We start from the raw sequence: 23,668 nt of genomic DNA on the forward strand, positions 1-23,668 counted from the left end.
AAATAGTCAAAGGGAAATGAGTATCAAGTCTGCGCACAGGTGGCTCGGTCCCATGACCCAAAAAACAAGCACTGTAACAAAAAGCAGGCAAGCCAATCATGCCACTCCTGCTCCGGTCCGGTTGCGCCAAACACTAAATATATCCAAAATTCAATGAAGTTCAAAACAAACATGGCAACAGGAGAAGTATCCCACACTTCTGTTTTGAAAATTAAATTAATTAAATTAAAACCTTCTCAGTGGCGTTGAGGTTAGAGTGTCCCCCCTGAGATCGGTAGGTCGTGAGTTCAAACCCCGGCCGAGTCATACCAAAGACTATAAAAATGGGACCCGTTACCTCCCTGCTTGGCACTCAGCATCAAGGGTTGGAATTGGGGGTTAAATCACTAAAATGATTCTTCCCCTCACCTCCCAGGGGGTGAACAAGGGGATGGATCAAATGCAGAGGGTAATTTCACCACACCTAGTGTGTGTGTGACTATCAGTGGTACTTTAACTTTAACTTCAAATCTTCACAGCAGATACGGGCATCTAGATTAACAATCTTATTGTCCAAGTGGCCAAACAGGACAGGGTAGGGGGGAAAAAAACCTGTTGGAAAAAATAATAAGAAAAACAGGATCAATATGTCTTTGTATAAAATGCAAATGACAACATCACACTGTTTTTTTCCCAACAGGCCAGACTGGTATGGTCTTCGGATAGCAACTTTCCATTTCTGTTGAGTGGTGATTCTAATTTGTGTTTTATGTTCTCAATTTGTTTTCAATTTTACGTTTTGTACTTTCAAATTAAATTCAAATACAGCAAATCGTTTTTTTAATTCCCATTAGTGAAAATAAAATCCAACAAACCAAAAGGTACATTGACCTCGTACTGTAGGTATACAAGGTGCAGATGTGGGCTGATTTGTCCCTTTTCTACAGCAGCAGCAGAAGCGTCACACTATGCTAACGTTAGCTTCCAACAACGAGTCGTACAAGGCAAAACTGCTTTTGTGGTATTGGGCCTTCTTATTTTTCAGATTTCATTTCATACTATGAACCCTCCAGGACCCTGAGATCCTCCGGCACTCGTCTCCTAATTATCCCAAAAGTCAGGGCACAAAGTCACAGGAAGGCATCTGTCAGCTATTATGACCCTGGTCTTTGGAACAGCTTGCCGGGAAACCTCAGGGCTTCAGAGAATGTTCATGGCTTTAAGAGCAAACTTAAGACTCACCTTTTTGATTTGGCTTTTACTTTATATGTATTATTTTATTGAAGTCATTAGGGTTGTACGGGACACCGGTATTAGTATCGTACCGCGATACTAATGAATCATATTCTGTACTATACGTTGTGTCCTTGTTGGTTTCACGAGCAGAGGAGCATGTTCGGCAGCGCACAATCACGGAGTACTTACAAGCAGCCACAGTGTGTAGACAGAAAAGGGAGAACGGACGCATTTTGGCTTAAAAACTAACGATAAAGGTGAAGTTATAACACTGAAACGCCCTCAGGTAGAGGTACTTTAAGACGTGGCTAGCTAGCGGCTAAAGTACACTCGCAGTCGGCTGTGTTATAGCTACTTCTAAATCACTAATCCTCGTCTCCATGGCGATAAATAAAGTATGTTTCTTACAAGTATCATCCCTGCAGGACGAGGAATAGCTAAACATGCTTCACTACACACCGTACCTCACCGGCTTGACAATGTAAACAAATGCCATTGGTGGATCTACACCTGACATCCACTGTAATGATACCAAGTACAAGAGCGTATCTAATCGATACTACCATGATTACATCGATATTTTTTAGCATCACAAAATCTGTTTTCGTTTTTAAAAAATGTATATTATGTTTATAAACTCAGGAAATACGTCCCTGGACACGTGAATATGACCAATGTATGATCCTGTAACGACTTGGTATCGGATTGATACCCAAATTTGTGGTATCATTCAAAACTAATGTAAAGTATCAAACAACAGAAGAATACGTGATTATTACATTTTAACAGAAGTGTAGATAGAACATGTTAAAATAGAAAGTAAGCAGATATTAACAGTAAATGAACAAGTAGATTAATAATCCATTTTTACCACTTGTCTTTAATAATGTTGACAAAATAATAGAATGGAAAATGACGAAATATGTTACTGCTTATGTCAGCAGACTAATTAGGAGCCTTTGTTTGCTTACTTACTACTAAAAGACAAGTTGTCTTGTATGTTCACTACTTTATTTAAGGACAAAATTGCAATAGGAAACATATGTTTAATGTACCATAAGATTTTTTGTTAAACTAAGGCCAATAATGCCATTTTTTGTGGTCCCCTTTATTTAGAAAAGTACCGAAAAGTATGGAAATACATTTTGGTACCGGTACCAAAATATTGGTATCGGTACAACACTAGAAGTCATTTGTACTTAGCTTTTTTTAGTCTTATAATTTATGCTAAATGTTATTTAGTTCTATATACTGTGCATATCATTTTGTCATCATACTATTTTTAACTCATATTTTAACCTTGTTTCTTACCATTTATTATTTTTACTTTCCAGAGTTCCTCGGAGGGAGCCCTCTACATCAGGGATTATATCCATGGCTGCTTTGGTCTGACCCCCTGGTGCAGATGGCTCCTGTGATAGTGTTTCTTCACCTGGCTCCTCTGTACTCAGCCATGCATTCAACCGCGTGTGTTTGTTTGTGACTGATTACCGGGGGAGGTGGGTCAATAATATCAAAAATATCAATATCAACTGAAACTTACTAGCATTTCCACCCGATTGTCCGTGGGCCGTGAAGATGCCGTAACGAGGAAATTGCAACTTTTGTTGGTAAAGATTTACTTGCGGACGTTCTTCAGTGTCGTCAAGTGTTTAAAAAAAACCTAAGAGAACACAATAAAATCGTTGAGCGCTACATTTATCTGACTCATGACAAAATAAGGGTCTGCGAAAAATAGCTTACATATTTACCGCTATTATTAAAATACCCCTATGTAACTTGCACTGGTAATGCTAATGAGAAAACGAGCCTCAAACCCTAAACCGAGGTGAGCTTTTTTTCAAACACGCCTGAATGGTCCTGCGTTTAATCCTTGATCACTATGCTAATGCATGAATCATCTCTCCCCGCCGCCATGGGAAGGCGTTCTGTCAAGTGAAGACCTTTCTTTCCATTTTCCTCTTTTAATATAACCCCCGCCCCGCCGAGGTCAGTGCCAGATTGCACTGTCAAGTGTGCGCGTCTGGCTTGTTGAGCAAATTCCAAACAACTCACTTTGCTATTCATCTAAAATCATCTCTTTGGTAATAAGCAAAACAAATACTTCTTTTTCTCCCCCCACCCCCGCGCCAGCCTATAAGATGAAGTAATGGGATGCTGCGGCAAATTGTTCATTCAGGCCTGGCACAAACAAGTACATTAACACTGCCACTTGGTTCTTCAGAGGCCCCCCCAGCACTCCCTTAAAAAACAAAAAACAAAACACATTAAACCTCTGCTATCACAGCAGAATAAGATACAATCCCTACTGGCACCTGTTTTGGGGTATTTGGGATCTGCATAAGTCCCTTACTTACAATTACAAACATGATACATCACAATTTCCAGTTTCTCCTTTCAACATGTTCGAAAAGGAGTAGGAAGAAGCAGATCTTATTTTAATAATACCCCTTTTTTCCATTAGATAGTAGTTGCTAACACTTATGTTCACTTCCTGTTCTCAATTTATTCATAATGTACTCCAGTGGTCCCCAACCACCGGGCCGATTGGTACAGGGCCGCACAAGAAATAAAAATACAAAACAATAAATAAATAAATAAATTAATTAATTATTTTTTAAATTTTTTTATTAAATCAACATAAAAAACACAATATATACATTATATATCAATATAGATCAATACAGTCTGCAGGGATACAGTCCGCAAGCACACATGATTGTATTTCTCTATAAAAAAAAAATTGGATCATATTAGTACATTGTAGGGTTGTACGGTATAAAGTACCAATGATTGTCACACACACACTAGGTGTGGCGAAATTATTCTCTGCATTTGACCCATCACACTTGATCACCCCCTGGGAGGTGAGGGAAGCAGTGGGCAGCAGCGGTGGCCGCGCTCTGGAATCATTTTTGGTGATTTAATCCCCCATTCCAACCCCTGATGCTGAGTGTCAAGCAGGGAGGTAATGGGTCCCATTTTTATAGTCTTTGGTATGACTCGGCCGGGGTTTGAACTAACGACCTACCGATCTCAGGGCGGACACTCTAACCACTAGGCCACTGAGTAGGTATAGTATAGTATAGTAATACCGGTATTAGTATAGTACCGCGATACTAATGAATTATATTCGGTACCGGTTCACCACCACCACCGTCATCGTCGTCACGTCATGAGATTGCTGGTTTACAAGCAGAGGAGCATGTTTGGCAGCGCACACACACGGAGTACTTACAGGCAGACACAGTGTGTAGACAGAAAAGGGAGAACGGATGCATTTTGGCTTAAAAAATGAAGATAAAGGTAAAATTATAACACTGAAACGCCCTCAGGAAGAGGTGCTTTAAGACATGGCTAGCTAGCTAGCGGCTAACGTACATCCCCGGTCTGCATTGTTTTAGCTAATCACTAATCCTCGCCTCCATGGCGATAAATAAAGTACTTTTCTTACAAGTATTATCCCTGCAGGACGAGGAATAGCTAAACATGCTTCACTACACACCGTAGCTCACCGACTTGACAATGTAAACTAGGGGTGTCCAAACTTTTTCCACTGAGGGCCGCACATGGAAAAATTAAAGCATGTGGGGGCCATTTTGATATTTTTCATTTTCAAACCATAACAAAATATATGCATTTTTTATTTATTTTACCTTTAGGGGACCATAAAAGGGTCTCAGTCATTAAAATGTTAAAAATAAATCAGATTATTCTTTTTTTAAAATTATTTAACACTTACAGTAAATCTCTATATCAACTTCAAGTTGATATAAAGTAATACAAATTTTAAAAAATGTTTTATGGCTTTTCTGTCAAAAACAACTTAGTTTTTTTTTATAGTAAAACTGAAATATGCAGTATTTAGTAATTAGAGCCCTACAAGATCAATAATGCAGGACACCATTGATTTTAATTATTTCATATTTTTGAGTAATCACAGTGAAAAGATAAATATATATATATATATATATATATATATATATATATATATATATATATATATATATATATATATATATATATATATATATATATATATATATATTTGGGATCCAAAAGGTGCCCCACTCATAAAGTGATACATTTTTATTAGGATTTTCTTTTACTTTCAACACTAAAGTTACGAGATCAACTTCAGATATATCTGTCGATTTTATGCTGGAACTATTATTTTGTTTGTTTTATGCGCTTTTGTCAAAGAAAACTTTGATGTTTTTATATGGCTACTACATAATGTATGCAATATTTACCACATAAAACATTTTAAAGTGAAATATTTGAAGTAATTGGAGCCCTGAAAATAATTCATTATAACATGGATTTTTTGTCATTATTTTTTTTTTTGAGCAATGGCAAAAAAAGAAAAATGAAGAAAGACAAAAGAAAAAAAAGTAGCCTGCATGGCAGCTTTTGTGTCAACATTGCAACTTTTTCTCATTATATTTCACCTCATTCCACTTTTTTTAATGTTCTTTTTTATTTTTACAATAGTATTTCCAGAATGTGTGGCAGGCCGGTAAACAATTAGCTGCGGGCCGCAAATGGCCCCCGGGCCGCACTTTGGACAACCCTGATGTAAACAAACGCCATTGGTGGATCTACACCTGACATCCACTGTAATGATACCAAGTACAGGAGCATATAGTCGATACTACTATGATTACATCAATATTTTTTAGGATCACAAAATCTTTTTTCTTTAAAAAAAAATTATCTTATGTTTATAAACTCAGGAAATATGTCCCTGGACACATGAGGACTTTGAATATGACCAATGTATGATCTTGTAACGACTTGGTATCGGTTTGATACCCAAATGTATGGTATCATCCAAAACTAATGTAAAGTATCAAACAACAGAAGAATAAGTGATTATTACATTTTAACAGAAGTGTAGATAGAACATGTTAAAAGAGAAAGTAAACAGATATTAACAGTAAATGAACAAGTAGATTAATATTTCATTTTCTACCACTTGTCCTTAATAATGTTGACAAAATAATAGAATGGAAAATGACACAATATGTTACTGCATATGTCAGCAGACTAAATTAGGAGCCTTTGTTTGTTTACTTACTACTAAAAGACAAGTTGTCTTGTATGTTCACTATTTTATTTAAGAACAAACTTGCAATAAGAAACATATCTTTAATGTACCATAAGATTTTTTGTTTAAAAAAAAAGCCAATAATGCCATTTTTTGTGGCCCCGTTTAATTAGAAAAGTACCGAAAAGTATCGAAATACATTTTGGTACCGGTACCAAAATATTGGTATCGGGACAACACTAGTACATTGTTTATTAATCAATTCCATAATTTAATTCCAAATACTGATATACTTAAGGTTTTAAGTGCTGTACGTACATACGAATGTTTTAAGTTACATTTTTCTGCCATGTTGTATTTCTCCTCTTTTGTTGGGAAGAATTGTTGTACGTTATTGTTTGCTTTGTGCACAACATGCCATGGAGGCATGACGGAAATATTAACAAAACAATCTTGCTTTCCTTCATACTTCCTCCAAACAAGCTCGATCTGTGACCTTTTTTCCAAGTGTGACGTCGGCAGCTATCTCATACTTGAAATGTTCTCCCGACAAACTCCCGGTATTCAGCCGGAGCTGGAGGCCACGCCCCCTCCAGCTCAATGCGGACCTGAGTGGGGAAAGCCTGTTCTCACGTCCGCTTTCCCACAATATAAACAGCTTGCCTGCCCAATGACGTCATAACTGTAGAATGATCGAGGGCGAGTTCTTGGTTTCTTATGTGGGTTTATTGTTAGGCAGTTTCATTAACGTCCTCCCAGCGCGGTAACAACACACAACAACAGCAGTCACGTTTAGTCTACCGTAAAGCAGTTTGTCTGCCGTAAACAGCAATGTTGTGACACTCTTAAACAGGACAATACTGCCATCTACTGGATAGCCTCCAGAACACTGAAATTCAAGTATTTCTTTTATTTATATGTATAATAAAATATAAAATAAAAAATACATATATATATATATATAGCTAGAATTCACTGAAAGTCAAGTATTTCATACATATATATATATATATATATATATATATATATATATATATATATATATATATATATATATATATATATATATATATATATATATATATATGAAATACTTGAGTTGGTGAATTCTTAACCACGCCCCCAACCCCCCACCCCCCACCCCCCACCTCCCGGTATCGGAGGTCTCAAGGTTGGCAAGTATGAGCTATCTCCATACATGGTAGAGGTTTACCCGAAGAGCTTTGCGCGAGTCCGCCATTGTAATCCATCGAGTTCCTTCTTTTTTGTCTATCCTCCTGTTGTGGGGCAGACTGGCTCATACATGCACATGCATCCTCCGCTGTTGCCATTTCTAATACAAAGTGGCGCACAGTTCTAACATATTTGTCAGTAGACTCCATATGGAAGCCGCTAAAAACGACAACATGGCTGAGGGTGAGAAGACGCAGTCGAAGTGGAGGCACGTAAATAAAACCGCCCACAAAACGGCGCATCCTGAAGAGACGGTCAGGAAGCGGCTTGAAAATGGTCTGTAATATATAATCTATGCAAAATTTTGACCAAAGACCCACCATTACATGTTAAGTAGACCACAAGGAAGAATTTTAAATGTAGAAAGAAAAAAAATCATAACATGACCCATTTAAACTAAGAGGCCCTGTTTTGTTAGGATTACACCGCTGAAGGTGCTTCCTCAGGCAGTTTCGCTCCCAGGGAAGTGCCCTAAGAGAGGTAATGGAGCCAATCCCCGTGACAGCAGCTATCAGTCTCCTCGCTTCCCGTCAGCGAGAGTAAAGCGATGTGACACAAGCAACATGTTGCTTTTGTGGCGTTGTCACTTCCGATGTTTGGAGGGAGGTGTAAAGTCGTCATACCACGTCTTTCGGTTCCCCGGAGGCTCCACGCTTTTAGGTTGCATGTACAAGACATGGAATAAATATCTCTCAAGGACTGAACCATGATGTCCCACATTGACGTTTTCGCAGAAGTAAAGTGAGTAGTCGGTAGTAGTGAGTAGTAGGTCTCAGTCCGGACGCTTTTTATGGCAATTTCAAGGATTTTTTGCAACCTTGTGATAATTTTTTTAAACAAATTATTTGGCGTAGGAGTTTTAGAGAGAACAGGGCAAGATGTCTATGGATGTTCTCATTCATCCAGGTCTTGATGTTCCCAAGGCATTCCATTGATCGCAACTGGACTCCAAACATTTGAATATCCTGGTTTATTCTAGCAATTAGATTTACAAGGTGACACTAACATAGTGTTGTCCCGATACCAATATTTTGGTACCGATCCGGACTAAATTGCAATAAGAAACATATGTTTAATGTACCCTAAGATTTTTTGTTAAAATAAAGACAATAATGCAATTTTTTGTGGTCCCCTTTATTTACAAAAGTACCGAAAAGTACAGAAATAATTTTGGTACCGGTACTGGTACCAACATATTGGTATCGTGACAACACTAATTACCATATATATTATACAGTAATGGATATTTTATGTCGTAGCAGTAGTAGTATTTATACTTATTTGTGAAAAGTGTTATCAATATTTTCATAATCCATCCATCCATTTTCTACCGCTTATTCCCTTTTGGGGTCGCGGGAATCGGGCGGAAGGCGGGGTACACCCTGGACAAGTCGCCACCTCATCGCAGGGCCAACACAGATTGATAACATTTGTATTTATTTATTTTAATTTCCTCATAAGAAAATTCATCAAAACCAAAACAAAAATAGTAATATATATTTGATCTTATAGCAATAGTTGTATTAGTAATTATTTGTACAATTATTATTCATACAAAAAAAATAAAAAAATTATACCTCCAAAAGAGGAAATTTATTAAAAATTATTAATATTAATGTGAAATTATACATCACATTTTATCATATAAGAATGTATGAGAAACATACATATACACATACTGTACATATACATTCACTGTACAAACATAAATATACACATACTGTACATATACATTCACTGTACAAACATACATATACACGTACTGTACATATACATTCACTGTACAAACACAGATATACACATACTGTACATATACAAGTACATATGCACACATACACTCATGCACATAATCACGTTTCATCAAACATATATTAACGTTGTTGCCCTAGGGTAAACTGGGTAACACATGGCACACTGACAAAGCTTAACCTATTGTTACTATAACAATCTACAAGGTTAATACAGGTTGCTTCTCTTTCTTCCCCTCCATTTTTCTGCATTCTTTCGTATCTCTAGTTATCATTACGTATATGTATTGTTGCATTTGAACAACTGTATTGTTGTTAATAAAGGTAAATTATTGGTATTGTTCATTATCATTAGCGCTATTTCTTTTAGTATCTGTATTGCTCCATTTTTAGTGTAATAATGCTCATTGTCATTTCTGTATTATTTTTGATTTTTCACTAAATTTGATGATGTTGCTCTATTGTTGTTGTTGTTATTGTTGTGTTTGCTGTTGTTGTTTTTGTCTCTCTGTCTTATCCCCCTCTTGTCCCCACAATTCCCCCCTCTGTCTTCCTTTTTTTCTCTTTCTATCCCCTCCTGCTCCGGCCCGGCTGCACCAAATGATAATATAAATACATTTAATAAAGTCAAATACAAATGAGGCAACAAGAGAAGTATCCTACACTTCTCTTATGTAAAGTAAATCTGAACAGCCGATATGAGCGTCTACATCAACCATATGATTTGCCTAAGAAGATGGACAGGACCAAAAAAAAAAAAAAAAAAAATGTATGAGAAAATACACTGGCTTTGCACATAATCTATACATGATAAATCAAATAAGAAAAATAAAGGCCATCTTCTTCGTAAAGACTTAGAACAGTAAAAGATGATACTTCCTCTGTAGGAAATAGACCAAAAATATACAAATAATAATAATCTAATAATATAAGAAAGTAAGGACTCTAAAATGTTGGTTACTTTCTTGAGCGACATGATGCAGAGCATGGTCTCTTGGCGCAGTAACAAGACATGCCAAGTGGGAAAGCCGGCTAATTACAAGCAGCAAGCGACTGGGTCTCACTTTCAGCCCGCAGAGTCAAACACTGCGGTCGACCTCAATCAGGAAAAGGTTGCTGAGGAGGCAGCCGCCGCCTGTTAAACACGCCACACCCGACCGCCATACAGTCGTTTCTGTCAAAAGTGTGAGACGTGCAGAAGTTCTATCGGTACTCTTTTGTCCTCCTCCTTTCGGGCCTTCATCTTATAATTACGCCAGGCGCTCTCAAATTGACCGGCGGCCGATAAAAAGACTTTTAGCACAAACCAGCCAGACTTTCATCCACTTTTTTTCCTAATTGCGCTTTTTTTGATGACTAATTTGGCTATTTTCGTTTCTCATGGAACGTTCTCTGACTAGCACATGAAGCATTTAAACCTGCAAATGTGGAGCAAGTGAATTATGCACATCAATGCTGTAAGCCAGGGGTGTCCAAAGTGCTAATTGTTTACCGGCCCGTGACACATTCTGGAAATGCTATTGCAAAAATAAAAAAAAAACATTACAAAAAGTGGAATGAGATGCAATGTTGACACAAAGCTGCCATGCAGGCTGTTTATTTTTCTTTTGTCTATCTTTATGTTTCTTTTCTTTGCCATTGCTCCAAAAAAAAAAAAAACGTTATAATGAATTATTGACCTATTCAAGGCTCCTTTCTTTGACAAAAGAGCATAAAAACAAACAAAATAATAGTTGAAATGTAAAATCGACAGATATATCTGAAGTTGATCTCGTTACTTAAGTGTTGAAAGTAAAAAAAAAACTAATAAAAATGTATCACTTTATGAGTGGGGAACCTTGTGGATCCCAAATATATTTAATGGGATTTTATTTATCTTTTCACAGTGATTACTCAAAAATAATAATGAATTAAAATCAATGGTGTCCTGCATTATTGATCTTTTTAAGGCTCTAATTACTTCACATCAAACTTTGCTTTCGGAATGTTTTGGGCAGTGGGGGAAATACTGCATATTTCAGTTTTATTATAAAACACAAAGTTGTCTTTGACAGAAAAGGCATGAAACCTTTTTGGGTTTTTTTTAACTTTACATCAACCTGAAGTTGATATACTGTAGAGATTTACTGTAAGCGTTAAATAAAAAAATACAATAATAATTTGACTTGTTTTTAACATTTTAATGACTTAGACCCTTTATGGTCCCCGAGAGCCCTGAAGGTTAAAAAACGAAAAAACAAATCCATATACACTACCGTTCAAAAGTTTGGGGTCACATTGAAATGTCCTTATTTTTGAAGGAAAAGCACTGTACTTTTCAATGAAGATAACTTTAAACTAGTCTTAACTTTAAAGAAATACACTCTATACATTGCTAATGTGGTAAATGACTATTCTAGCTGCAAATGTCTGGTTTTTGGTGCAATATCTACATTGGTGTATAGAGGCCCATTTCCAGCAACTATCACTCCAGTGTTCTAATGGTACAATGTGTTTGCTCATTGGCTCAGAAGGCTAATTGATGATTAGAAAACCCTTGTGCAATCATGTTCACACATCTGAAAACAGTTTAGCTCGTTACAGAAGCTACAAAACTTTGAGCAGATTGAGTTTCTGGAGCATCACATTTGTGGGGTCAATTAAACGCTCAAAATGGCCAGAAAAAGAGAACTTTCATCTGAAACTCGACAGTCTATTCTTGTTCTTAGAAATGAAGGCTATTCCACAAAATTGTTTGGGTGACCCCAAACTTTTGAACGGTAGTGTATTTTGCTACGGTTTGAAAATGAAAAATATCAAAATGGCCCCCGCATGCTTTAATTTTTCCGTGTGCGGCCCTCAGTGGAAAAAGTTCGGACACCTCTGCTGTAAGCCGTTCAGCATCTCCGGTGTTTGATTCCAGGCTTTGACGTTAAACAGAGCTCCTGAATTTTCAAAGAATGATGAACGATCAAGCTAGATAGAGGGCCGGTCAGGTCCTGTGGTTTGATGATCTTAAAGTGTAAATACCTTCATGAAAATACCATAACTAAAACCCTCAGCTGATTAAATTTTGTGCCAATTCGTGGTTATGATGATACAGTTCCTTGAATTACGTTCACCTGATATACAACAGCAAAGGTGTTATTGTTCGATTTGTTATCAGGATTACACAAAAAACTTTTTTTTTGTAGGGTCAACGCATGATGTACAAAAGACTGTCTCTGTAACGCTTGTTTTCTCTTTGTGTCATTGGGTTGCTTGAGTGTAGTTCACTTTCACGACACAGGAGGGGGCATTGAACGCATCATTACATCAGCAAGCTCTGAAAGTCAAGGTGAATTGTTTAATTGGCAGTGTGCGTCAAGACAAAATGAGTTGCAATACAGTTTTAAGCACACAACAAGTGATATTAAAGTGTCCATAAAGTAACTCACTTTGTATTGACTTACGATTTCAAAACAAATAATCAAATTGTAGACTGTAAAATTGACAGTAGATTTTACGATTAAATTCCGCCGACTGAGTTTTTTTTACCGTAAAATCAACTTTGATACTGTTTTTTTTTTCCATGTACAGTAAAACACTAAAACATTAAAAAAAAAACAAAAAAAAAACATTAAAACAAAAAGATTTTACGGTAAAAGCAAAACAAAACTGTTAGCTCTATTGCTTGAATTTTACCGCTAAAAACAGTGCTATTGTTTTTCCATTACATTCATTAAATTATTGTATATGCTGTAAAAAAAAAAAAAAAAAACACTGGTTTTACTTTAAAATTCTGGTGCTGAGCTGCCAGTTTCTAAAGTAAAATTAAAAAATATTTTTTTGCAGCTTATGTAAAAAAATATATTGTTAATGTATTATATATATATATATATATATATATATATATATATATATATATATATATATATATATATATATATATATATATATATATATATATATATATATATATATATATATATATATATATATATTAGGGGTGTAACGGTACACAAACATTTCGGTTCGGTACGTACCTCGATTTAGAGGTCACGGTTCGGTTCATTTTCGGTACAGTAAGAAAGCAACAAAATATACATTTTTGGGTTATTTATTTACCAAATTTGCAAAATCTTCCACCAAAAATATTTTTCTTACTGGAATATTTGATGTGAAGTAATCGGAACCCTGGATAGGTCAATAATTCATAATAACATTGATTTTGATTCAATATTATGTTTTGAGCAATGACAGTTTGAAAGAAAAAAAGACAGCTTTGTTTTATTAGTCAACATTGCAACTTTTTCTAAATTACATTCAACCTTTAAGCTTTTTTATTTCACTTTTGTTATGTTTTTGTTTATTTTAATAGTATTTTTAGAATGTGCCATGGTCCTTTAAAACATTAGCTGTGGGCCGCAAATGGCCTCCGGGGCACACTTTTGACACCCCTGCTATAGATAATAAAAAATTAAATCTGATAAATCTATGGATAAAAAGCAGAGCCTGGCGACGCATGCGCGTTTATCATAACTCTCTCGCTCTCTCTGTCTCTGCCCCTCCCTCACAAATGCTGCTGCGCGCACAATTTGTTTTGTTTTCAACCCCTTCTTAGTCCTGAACGTACATTAAAAATACACGCAACCCTAACTCGAAATGCCGTTCATTTGAGGCATTTAAGAAACTCCGCTCTGACAGCTCCGCAAAAGAGGACATGTCCGGTGAAAAGAGGACGTATGGTCAGTCTATCGTAGCTCGTTAGCTGCTAGCATGCCGTGTGTTGTGCCTCGGTGTGCATTGTTTACACAACGCACGTTACGCTACTTAATATGTCTGTGTGGAAACTCGTTCAGTACACCTCCAAACCGAACCGGAACCCCCGTACCGAAACGGTTCAATACAAATACACGTACCGTTACACCCCTAATATATATATATACACACATGTATATTTATATATTTCTCATTGTTAAACGCGGAAAGTGGACTGTTGACAATTTTACCCAGAATACACTTGGAGACAACATTGTCGATCCACTTGTAAATGTGCACGTTGCAAAGTGAAAATAAAGCCAGCCGTACAGCACAACATTTTATTAAAACGCCTACTAAATCACTAAAGTCCGTCTTGTAAAGTTTTTAGCACCCATGACTCATCCTGACTGGGTCACCCAATAAGTCCAGCTCCTTTATTGATGTTGAATATAATAAAACTGTTTGCATGATCCGAGCTCCTCCGGGCCCAAGTCTTGGCAAGGGGCGCCGCCCTCCCAGCCCCCACTGTAGCTCCGCCCCTGATTTTCCCATCGGGACCGTGCTTTATGATGATGAAAAAAAAAAGTTTACACCTGAGATAATAAAACTAACGTTCTCATATCTCCGTCTTCCTTGCAGCGACACTGGGAACACTGGACTTCAGTTTGCTGTATGACCAGGAGAACAATGCACTGCACTGCACCATCAACAAAGCCAAGGTGAGGCACGGTGATGACCATGCAGATTAATTGCAAAAAACAAGTCACGGTTTTTCGATCAACGAGCCTGTGAATTGATCATTTTGCTCATTAAAACGGTCAATAAAGCGGAAGTTTGCCAACTACACTCTGATTGTATCCCCTTGCGTATTGAAATGTTTGGGGGAAAAACAACAGCCCCTGGATGAGTCCACCACGTCACAGCGGACAGATTTATTTTTAAGGCTTGGCCACACATCTTAAAATAAATTAAAATAAACCCCGGGGCTCAGGGCCGGCCCGTGGCATAGGCCGTATAGGCAAATGCTAAGGGCGCCGTCCATCAGGGGGCGCCACGCCAGTGCCACAAATGTTGGAGGAAAAAAAGAAAAGAAAAAAAAAAGTTGGTATTATTATTTCTAAATACATAAAATAATCCCACGTTAATTAAAATGCAAAGTAAAGCCTATTTAATACAAATATTATTTGTTACAACATTACGGCCCCCCTCCCCCGGCATGGTGCACCCCCCCCTTTCCCGTATCATGACTCTTTTTGGACGTCACCACATAAAAAAAATCAACACAAGATGTCAAAACGGCCAAAACTGTCAGGTGCCCAGGGGAGAAAAGAAGAGGAGAAACGAGAAAAAGACGGAGGTAGCAGGTAGGTAACGTTAGCCTACATTAAATTATTTGTCTGTTACATAATGTGATAGTAACCTGTCTTTTTAGCATTAAGCTAATGTTACATGATTCGGCGATTGTTAATCAATAAATAGCTAGTTCTGTTTTAACGTCGGGTTAATATTGTGGAGGGGGCTAAATTGTTATGGAAAATAATAATGTAACGTTAGGTAATTACAGTACTCCCTGGTGTACAGTAATTTGTAAGTCATTCTAGTTAATGCAATATTAAAAAGCACAAATAGAGAACTCTGTAGGATCCCCTTTTTTTGTAATATAGTTGTTAAAGTCATACTGGTTTGATATCTTGTTTTGTGCAGTGCCTTATTTATATTGTACTTTTAATTTATTTTATGCAACTTGTTGACACGTTTTATTTTGTGTTTATGTATGTAAAGAATATTGTATTTCATATAATCATTTTTTATTTTTTGTATTCATTTATTTATCCATATTTTTTTTGATCTTGTTAACTATTCTGATTGTTAATTTGCTTTCTTTAAGTAAAAAAAAAGGTCAAAGACAAAGCTATTCGGTTTCTTGTGAGTATATACACTTCACTGCCGATGTGGGGGGCGCCACCTAAAATCTTGCCTAGGGCGCCAGATTGGTTAGGGCCGGGCCTGCCGGGGCTGTCAGTAAGGTACAGACGCGGGAGATGTACGTTTTATCGTTTTTTTGTCTTCAGCAAACAGGCTAACTTAGCAGGTTGTTCAAATGTGATTGTAATGTCAGCACTGTGTCCCACTCCGTGATGTTACATTCGTAATGAAGTGTATTTCTGGTCTTGTTGTTGTCGTTCGTTGTTTAGTCTTTATTTGAAGGGACAATGCACAGAAACATTAAGCTCCGACATCCTCGTCCGGACAGAAGGCTGACACGGCAGTGCGGCTGGATCAAAAGAACCCTAACCAAATACCTCTAAATTAAGTCTTTATGACTTAGAATATGTTCCCCTAGTGTCCAAATAACTCTAAATGATGTCTTTGTTACTTAGAATATGTTCCCCATACTAAAGGGTTACCAAAAACATATAACTTTGTCTTGAATTTGAAAAAAAAAAATTGTATTTTTCACTAAAGAAGGGTTCGGTGAATGCGCATATGAAACTGGTGGGGTTCGGTACCTCCAACAAGGTTAAGAACCACTGCTCTAGAGCTATAAATTTTGCATTCCGAAGCCTGGTTTTATTGCTTCTTCTCGTGAGAGAGCAATTCCAGTCCACATGCGAATATCAAACTAAGGGGTCTTATCTTATTGTGTGCTCAAACTGAAATACCTCTATTTAATTAAACTTGGTGGTTTGCGCTCTCCAAGTTGGATGTAAATCTTCGCCATAAGCAAAACATGATATGAGTTAATTAATTCACTTCAGTATATAATAAGTTGTTTCTCTTAGTAAGTGGTACAGTATTGTGAAGTAAATTTTATTTATATAGCGCTTTTCTCTAGTGACTCAAAGCGCTTTTACATAGTGAAACCCAATATCTAAGTTACATTTAAACCAGTGTGGGTGGCACTGGGAGCAGGTGGGTAAAGTGTCTTGCCCAAGGACACAACGGCAGTGACTAGGATGTATTCCAACGAGTGATTTCTTCCCGAAAGTGAGAACCGGTGGTCGACAACCAAACTTAGATGGCAGCGTGCACAGAGTACACAAGGGGGCCTATATATATTCCTGCCTATATATTCTTGCAAAAAATCCAACTATGCAAAGGAATAGATCCCTTTACTTTACATGTAAAAAAAATAAATAAAAAGAGTAATAATGGATTATTTGTCGGTGGAGTTCCTAAACATATCAAACTATCGTGTGCTCCAGACTTCATTCTACATGACAAAACAAATGAAAACTTGGAAACAAATGGAGGTCTACAACTTCTTTGTGTGTGGCTGGGTCAAGGATATTGGTATCAAGACTCTAAATATGCATCGTTTTGCTCGGGTAAGGTTGCATTTTATGACTTAACTTCGCGTCTACGGCCATGTTTGTTGCCTACCCTTGCTGTTGCACGCGCCGTTTATGAGTATGTGTGTTTAATTTCCTTGTCTTTATGACAATATAACGATAGATGTCAACGTTGTGTATGTGCTGAAAGCTTGATTTATGATTGCTGCCTTTGGTAAAAGCTTAACTCTTTTAGGTTTTGCTCACATTTGCTTTCTTTTATTTAGACTTGCTGAATTGGTCGCTTTACGAAACACTCGTAGCAAAAATGTGTCTTAAGAAATACAAATAATATCAAGGTAATACTTCAATGGGAAACGCTAAACGTTAAAAGTACTGTATTTTTCGGGCTATAAGGCGCACTTAAAAGCCTTTCATTTTTTTCAAAACTCGACAGTGCGCCTTATAACCTGGTGCGCCTAATGTACGGAATAATTCTGGTTGTGCTTACCGACTTCGAAGCTATTTTATTTGGTACATGGTGAAATGATAAGTGTAACCAGTAGATGGTAGTCACACATAGGAGATATGTGTAGACTGCAGGATGACGCTTATAAACAACTTTAAATGTTCGATTGAGAATATAGAACATTACACGCGGCGCTCAAAAATCTAAAATGTTTTTAGTACGACTTTGGTAAGCTATGAAGCCGCACCGCTTGATGGATTGTCAACATACGCGTATTATTATGGCGCCGAAAAGGGGGGATAAAGGAGACGGATTCTAGGGGCCCATGATGGAGGGGGGCCCAGAGAGGCCCCTAATGATGATGAAATTATAATAAAGATTCTTTTCATGGGGCCCAAAATCCCTAGCGGCGCCCCTGTGTGTGTATAAGGACCGGAAAATGGCACCTTTTAGCAGACATATTTATATATATATATTTACTTACTGAAATTGCTAATTTACTGGTGGTGACGGACCTTGACTTTTTCTCTTTCCGGGTGCGTGAACGGTAAACAACAGCAAGGGGCTGGAGGGGGGGTCTAATCAGAATTAGCATAAAGCATCTGACATACTTCCAATATGTTTCCTAGGTCAAAAATAACACAAATATGTTCGCGGCTGTCACGCTACACATCCTACACAGTGCAAGATAACACGCAGCGAGAGAGACTTACGCGTCTATTTCCACTTCTGCAGGCGCTAATTATTTCTAAAAGCATATTGCGCCACACCAGCAGCACTGATCCGTAACATGAGCAGTAGCACATAAAGGGGGAGAACACAGACATATGCATCAGGATTCATGTTAAATGCCAACTGCGACGAGGCTCTTCCATTCATGCTATTAATAGCGTAGACCTTTATTTGTTAATTCACTGGCTTTTTCAGGAGAATTCCATATAAGTGCAGCGCGGCACCCCCTGCAAGTTTTTCTAATGATTCAAATCTCTTTGTCGTGGCATTAATCTAGACTGACATGACTAAGAGCTCAGTCTACAGTAGAAATGACTTCCTCCCGCTACCTGGACTATCTGCCGATCCCCGATACCATCTTTGTACTCTCTGGGAGGGAGAGGAAATACACAAGCGGTATTATTTATGTCATGGCTTTTTTTTTTAGCTTTGTCACAAGCAAAACTTTGGGAAAAGTTGGGCTAGGTCAGGGGTCGGCAACCCAAAATTGAAAGAGCCATATTGGACCAAAAATACAAAAACAAATCTGTCTGGAGCCGCAACAAATTAGAAGCCATATTACATACAGATAGTGTGTCATGAGATATAAATTGAATTAAGAGGACTTAAAGGAAGCTAAATGACCTCAAATATGGCTACAAATGAGGCATAATGATGCAATATGTACATATAGCTAGCCTAAATAGCATGTTAGCATCGATTAGCTTGCAGTCATGCAGTGACCAAATATGTCTGATTAGCACTCCACACAAGTCAATAACATCAACAAAACTCACCTTTGTGTCTTCACGCACAACGTTAAAGGATTGGTGGACAAAATGAGACAGAAAAAGAAGTGGCATAAAACACGTCCTAGAAAGTCGGAGAAAGTTACACATGGAAACAAACTAAGGTGAGTTTAAGGACCGCCAAAATTAGTAGGACAAAACGGCGCTCGCCAAATACTTGAATCAGTGAAGCCTGTTTAATATAAACAGTGTGATTTGTAACAATTAGGGAGGTTTGTGTCATGTTTGTCCTCCTACAGTAACCATACTAAAACAAAAAATGTTTTTTTTCCCCCCCATCATCTTTTTCCATTTTTCATACATTTTTGAAAAAGCTCCAGAGAGCCACTAGGGCGGCGCTAAAGAGCTTGGGGTCGGCCAGGGGTCGGCAACCTTAGCAGGTTGCCGACCCCTGGCCTAGGTTTTGGTCTTAGGCTTCCAAACATAAGTTTGCTATGTGTCGATAAGTGATACGGTTAGTTCAACATTTATTAACGCTAACCTGTGTCCAAAATCAGGAGCTTCGACACTTATTTCGCCAATCTGTGTCCAAAATCAGGAGCACCTATTTATGATAGCCTGTGACCGAAATCAGAAGCGTCAACACTGATTTACACCAACCTGTGTCGGAAATCATGAGCTTGAACACTGATTTATGTCAACCTGCGTTTGAAATGAGGAGTTTTGAGACTTACTTACCCCAATCTCTGTCTGAAATCAGGAGCTTCATCACTTATTTACACCAACCTGTGTCTAAAATCAGGAGCTTGAACACTGATTAACAGCAACAATCTTTAAAATCAGGAGCTTCGACACTTATTAACGCTAACTTGTGTTTGAAATCTGTAGTCTCGACACTTATTTAGGTGAAACTAGATCATCTCTCACGGCACACCAGACTGTATCTCGCGGCACACTAGGCACAGTGGTTGAAAAACACTGGTCTAACGTATCCTGGGTCTTCCCCGAGACCCTGACACGTCTCCAGATGCGTGAGCTACCTAATCTTAAAACTGGAATAGTGTCATGTCTTTTGATCATGTTTTTGTTTGGCCATGTGCTGTTTGGTTTTTGGAATCTGTCACGACATGGACTTTCGCGGCGCAAATTACTGCGCGGATTGCTTTCCCGAGATGCAAAACAACTGGACCGGACCTGGCGTGAAGGTAGATACTGTACATCATTTATTTTAACACTAAAAAAAGGTGAAAACAAAAGGCGCGCACAAGGCGGAGAACAAACTTAGCTATGAAAACAAAAACTAGCACAAAGGCAAGACTATGGACATAAAACGAAAACACTTACTGTGATACGAATAAACAAAACTTGGAAGAGCATAGAACTTATGGCATGGCATGAAATAAGAGTATCAACAGGTAAGTATTTTCGTTTTTATGTCCATAGTCTTGCCTTTGTGCTAGTTTTTTGTTTTCATAGCTAAGTTTGTTCTCCGCCTTGTGCGCGCCTTTTGTTTTCACCTTTTGTTAATGTTAAAATAAATGATGTATCTACCTTCACGCCCTGTCCGGTCCAGTTGTTTTGCATCTCGGTAAAGCAATCCGCGCGGTAATTTGCGCCGCCAAAGTCCATGTCGTGACAGAATGTCGCCAGCCGACCAACAGAAAAAGACAGGCTTAAATAACAGTGACATGATTGGTGACAGGTGTGTGAGTCCAAATGAGCAACAGGTGAAACTAATGGGTAACAATGGAAACAAAACAAGGGAGTGAAAAAGCAGGAACTAAGTGTCCAAAAACCAAACAGCACATGGCCAAACAAAAACATGATCGAAAGACATGACAGAATAGTATTGCTTTGGTACAATGATTCTCAAACTTTTTACATCACCTCAAAAATATTGCCATTGCGAGGAGTTAAATATTTCAGCAAAGAAAAATACAATTTCAACTCAAGTTCAGCAAATCTCTGGTTGATAAATGTGTATTTATTACATTACGTGGACCACCAGTGTAAGACGAGAGCTTGACCAGATTGTCTTTTTGCAGCCTTCCAATGTTGATGTAGTAAATCCACTTCAGGAGGTTTCTTCCGCCCGGGTAGGTAGTGGTGATGACGCGGTAGTGTGGTTCCGACTTCCATTTCAGTGGTCATATTTCCTATCTCCTGTGTGTCATTCCGGGATAGCTTGAGCGGAGCCAAGGTGGCACTATAGGCCTTTTGATTTATGACCAACGTTTTCCGGACTGACCGTTTTTTGGCCACCATCTCGCTCTATCCAGACAAGGCTCTTCTTTCTGGAATAACGACATGGACCATGAACTGAATCTGTCTCACTTAACTTTGTTGTTTCTTGACCAGGTCTTAAGTCTTCACCAGACATCAGTCTTTTTTTTCCGTTTTTACAAAGACCCACCGTCACCGCCTCCGTCAAGCAGTCAACACTAAATGTTACCTCCATTACTCGGCCTGACTAAAGCAATTACCACCCCTGCCTTTCCTCCACCTTTTCATTCGAAGACAAATGATGTTATTTCCACATCCAGCCTGTCTTTTGTGCGTGTGTTTCCAACCTACAAAAAAGGGGGGGGGGGGAATTGTACCTTGATGACTCAAGCGTCAGGCCCACAAGGCTTCTTTACACTCTTACATTATTGAAACAGTAACGGTTCGTACCCAGGTTTATTTTGGTCATTGCCCCAAGTGCATTAATCAGTTCCAGCTTGTAGCAGCGTTCCCCATCTCTACTAAACAACGGCGCCACGTAGCTTTTCGTGGCGTTTACTATACATTAGTCTTGTCCCGATACCAATATTTTGGTACCGGTACCAAAATTATTTCGATACTTTTCGGTACTTTTCTAAATAAAGGGGACCACAAAAAATGGCATTATTGGCTTTATTTTAACAAAAAAATCTTACGGTACATTAAACAAATGTTTCTTATTGCAAGTTTGTCCTTAAATAAAATAGTGAACATACAAGACAACTTGTCTTTTAGTAGTAAGCAAGCAAACAAAGGCTCCTAATTCAGTCTGTTGACGTATGCAGTAACATATTGTGTCATTTTCCATTCTATTATTTTGTCAACATTATTAAAGGCCTACTGAAATGAATTTTTTTTATTTAAACGGGGATAGCAGATCCATTCTGTGTGTCATACTTCATCATTTCACGATATTGCCATGTTTTTGCTGAAAGGATTTAGTAGAGAACATCGACGATAAAGTTTTGGTCGCTGATAAAAAAAGCCTTGCCTGTACCGGAAGTAGCGTGACGTCACAGGTTGAAAGGCTCCTCACATTTCCCCATCGTTTACAATGCAGCTAGAGCGATTCGGACCGAGAAAGCGACGATTACCCCATTATTTTGAGCGAGGATGAAAGATTTGTGGATAAGGAACGTGAGAGTGCAGGACTAGAGTGCAGTGCAGGACGTATCTTTTTTCGCTCTGACCGTAACTTAGGTACAAGGATTCATTGGATTTCACACTTTGTCCTTTTTCTATTGTGGATCACGGATTTCTATTTTAAACCACCTCGGATACTATATCCTCTTGAAAATGAGAGTAGAGAACGCGAAATGGACATTCACAGTGACTTTTATCGCCACGACAATACATCGGCGAAGCTCTTTAGCTACGGAGCTAACGTGATAGCATCGGGCTTAAATGCAGATAGAAACAAAAGAAATAAACCCCTGACTGGAAGGATAGACAGAAAATCAACAATACTATTAAACCATGGACTGTAACTACACGGTTAATGCTTTCCAGCCTGGCGAAGCTTAACAATGCTATTGCTAACGATGCCATTGAAGCTAACTTAGCTACGGGACCTCGTCAGACCTATGATAAAAACATTAGCGCCCCACCTACGCCAGCCCTCATCTGCTCATCAACACCCGTGCTCACCTGCGTTCCAGCGATCGACGGAGCGACAAAGGACTTCACCCGATCATAGATGCGGTTGGCGGCTAGCATTGGATAGCGCGTCTGCTATCCATCTCAAAGTCCTCCTGGTTGTGTTGCTGTAGTCCGCCGCTAATACACCGATCCCACCTACAGCTTTCTTCTTTGCAGTCTTCATTGTTCATTAAACAAATTGCAAAAGATTCACCAACACAGATGTCCAGAATACTGTGGAATTTTGCGATGAAATCAGAGCTTTTTGTATTGGATCCAATGGGGTCCGAATACTTCCGTTTCAACCATTCACGTCACGCGCATACGTCATCATATCTAGACGTTTTCAACCGGAAGTTTCGCGGGAAATTTAAAATTGCACTTTATAAGTTAACCCGGCCGTATTGGCATGTGTTGCAATGTTAAGATTTCATCATTGATATATAAACTATCAGACTGCGTGGTCGGTAGTAGTGGGTTTCAGTAAGCCTTTAAGGATTGTAGAAAATGAATTATTAATCTACTTGTTCATTTACTGTTATTATCTGTATTATTATTACACTTCTGTTAAAATGTAATAATCACTTATTTTTCTGTTT

General features: G+C 38.1%; 1 protein-coding gene across 1 annotated transcript in view; it reads left to right on the forward strand.

The window, feature by feature from the left end:
• doc2b (double C2-like domains, beta) overlaps positions 1 to 23,668 on the forward strand; it is a 302,553-nt gene that overhangs the window by 148,856 nt on the left and 130,029 nt on the right. The window contains 1 exon segment of the mRNA XM_062048951.1: positions 14,608 to 14,687. Within this exon segment, the coding sequence (XP_061904935.1) occupies positions 14,608 to 14,687 (80 nt within the window).

Source organism: Entelurus aequoreus, linkage group LG05 (assembly GCF_033978785.1).
Source record: "Entelurus aequoreus isolate RoL-2023_Sb linkage group LG05, RoL_Eaeq_v1.1, whole genome shotgun sequence".
NCBI classification, from domain to species: domain Eukaryota; kingdom Metazoa; phylum Chordata; class Actinopteri; order Syngnathiformes; family Syngnathidae; genus Entelurus; species Entelurus aequoreus.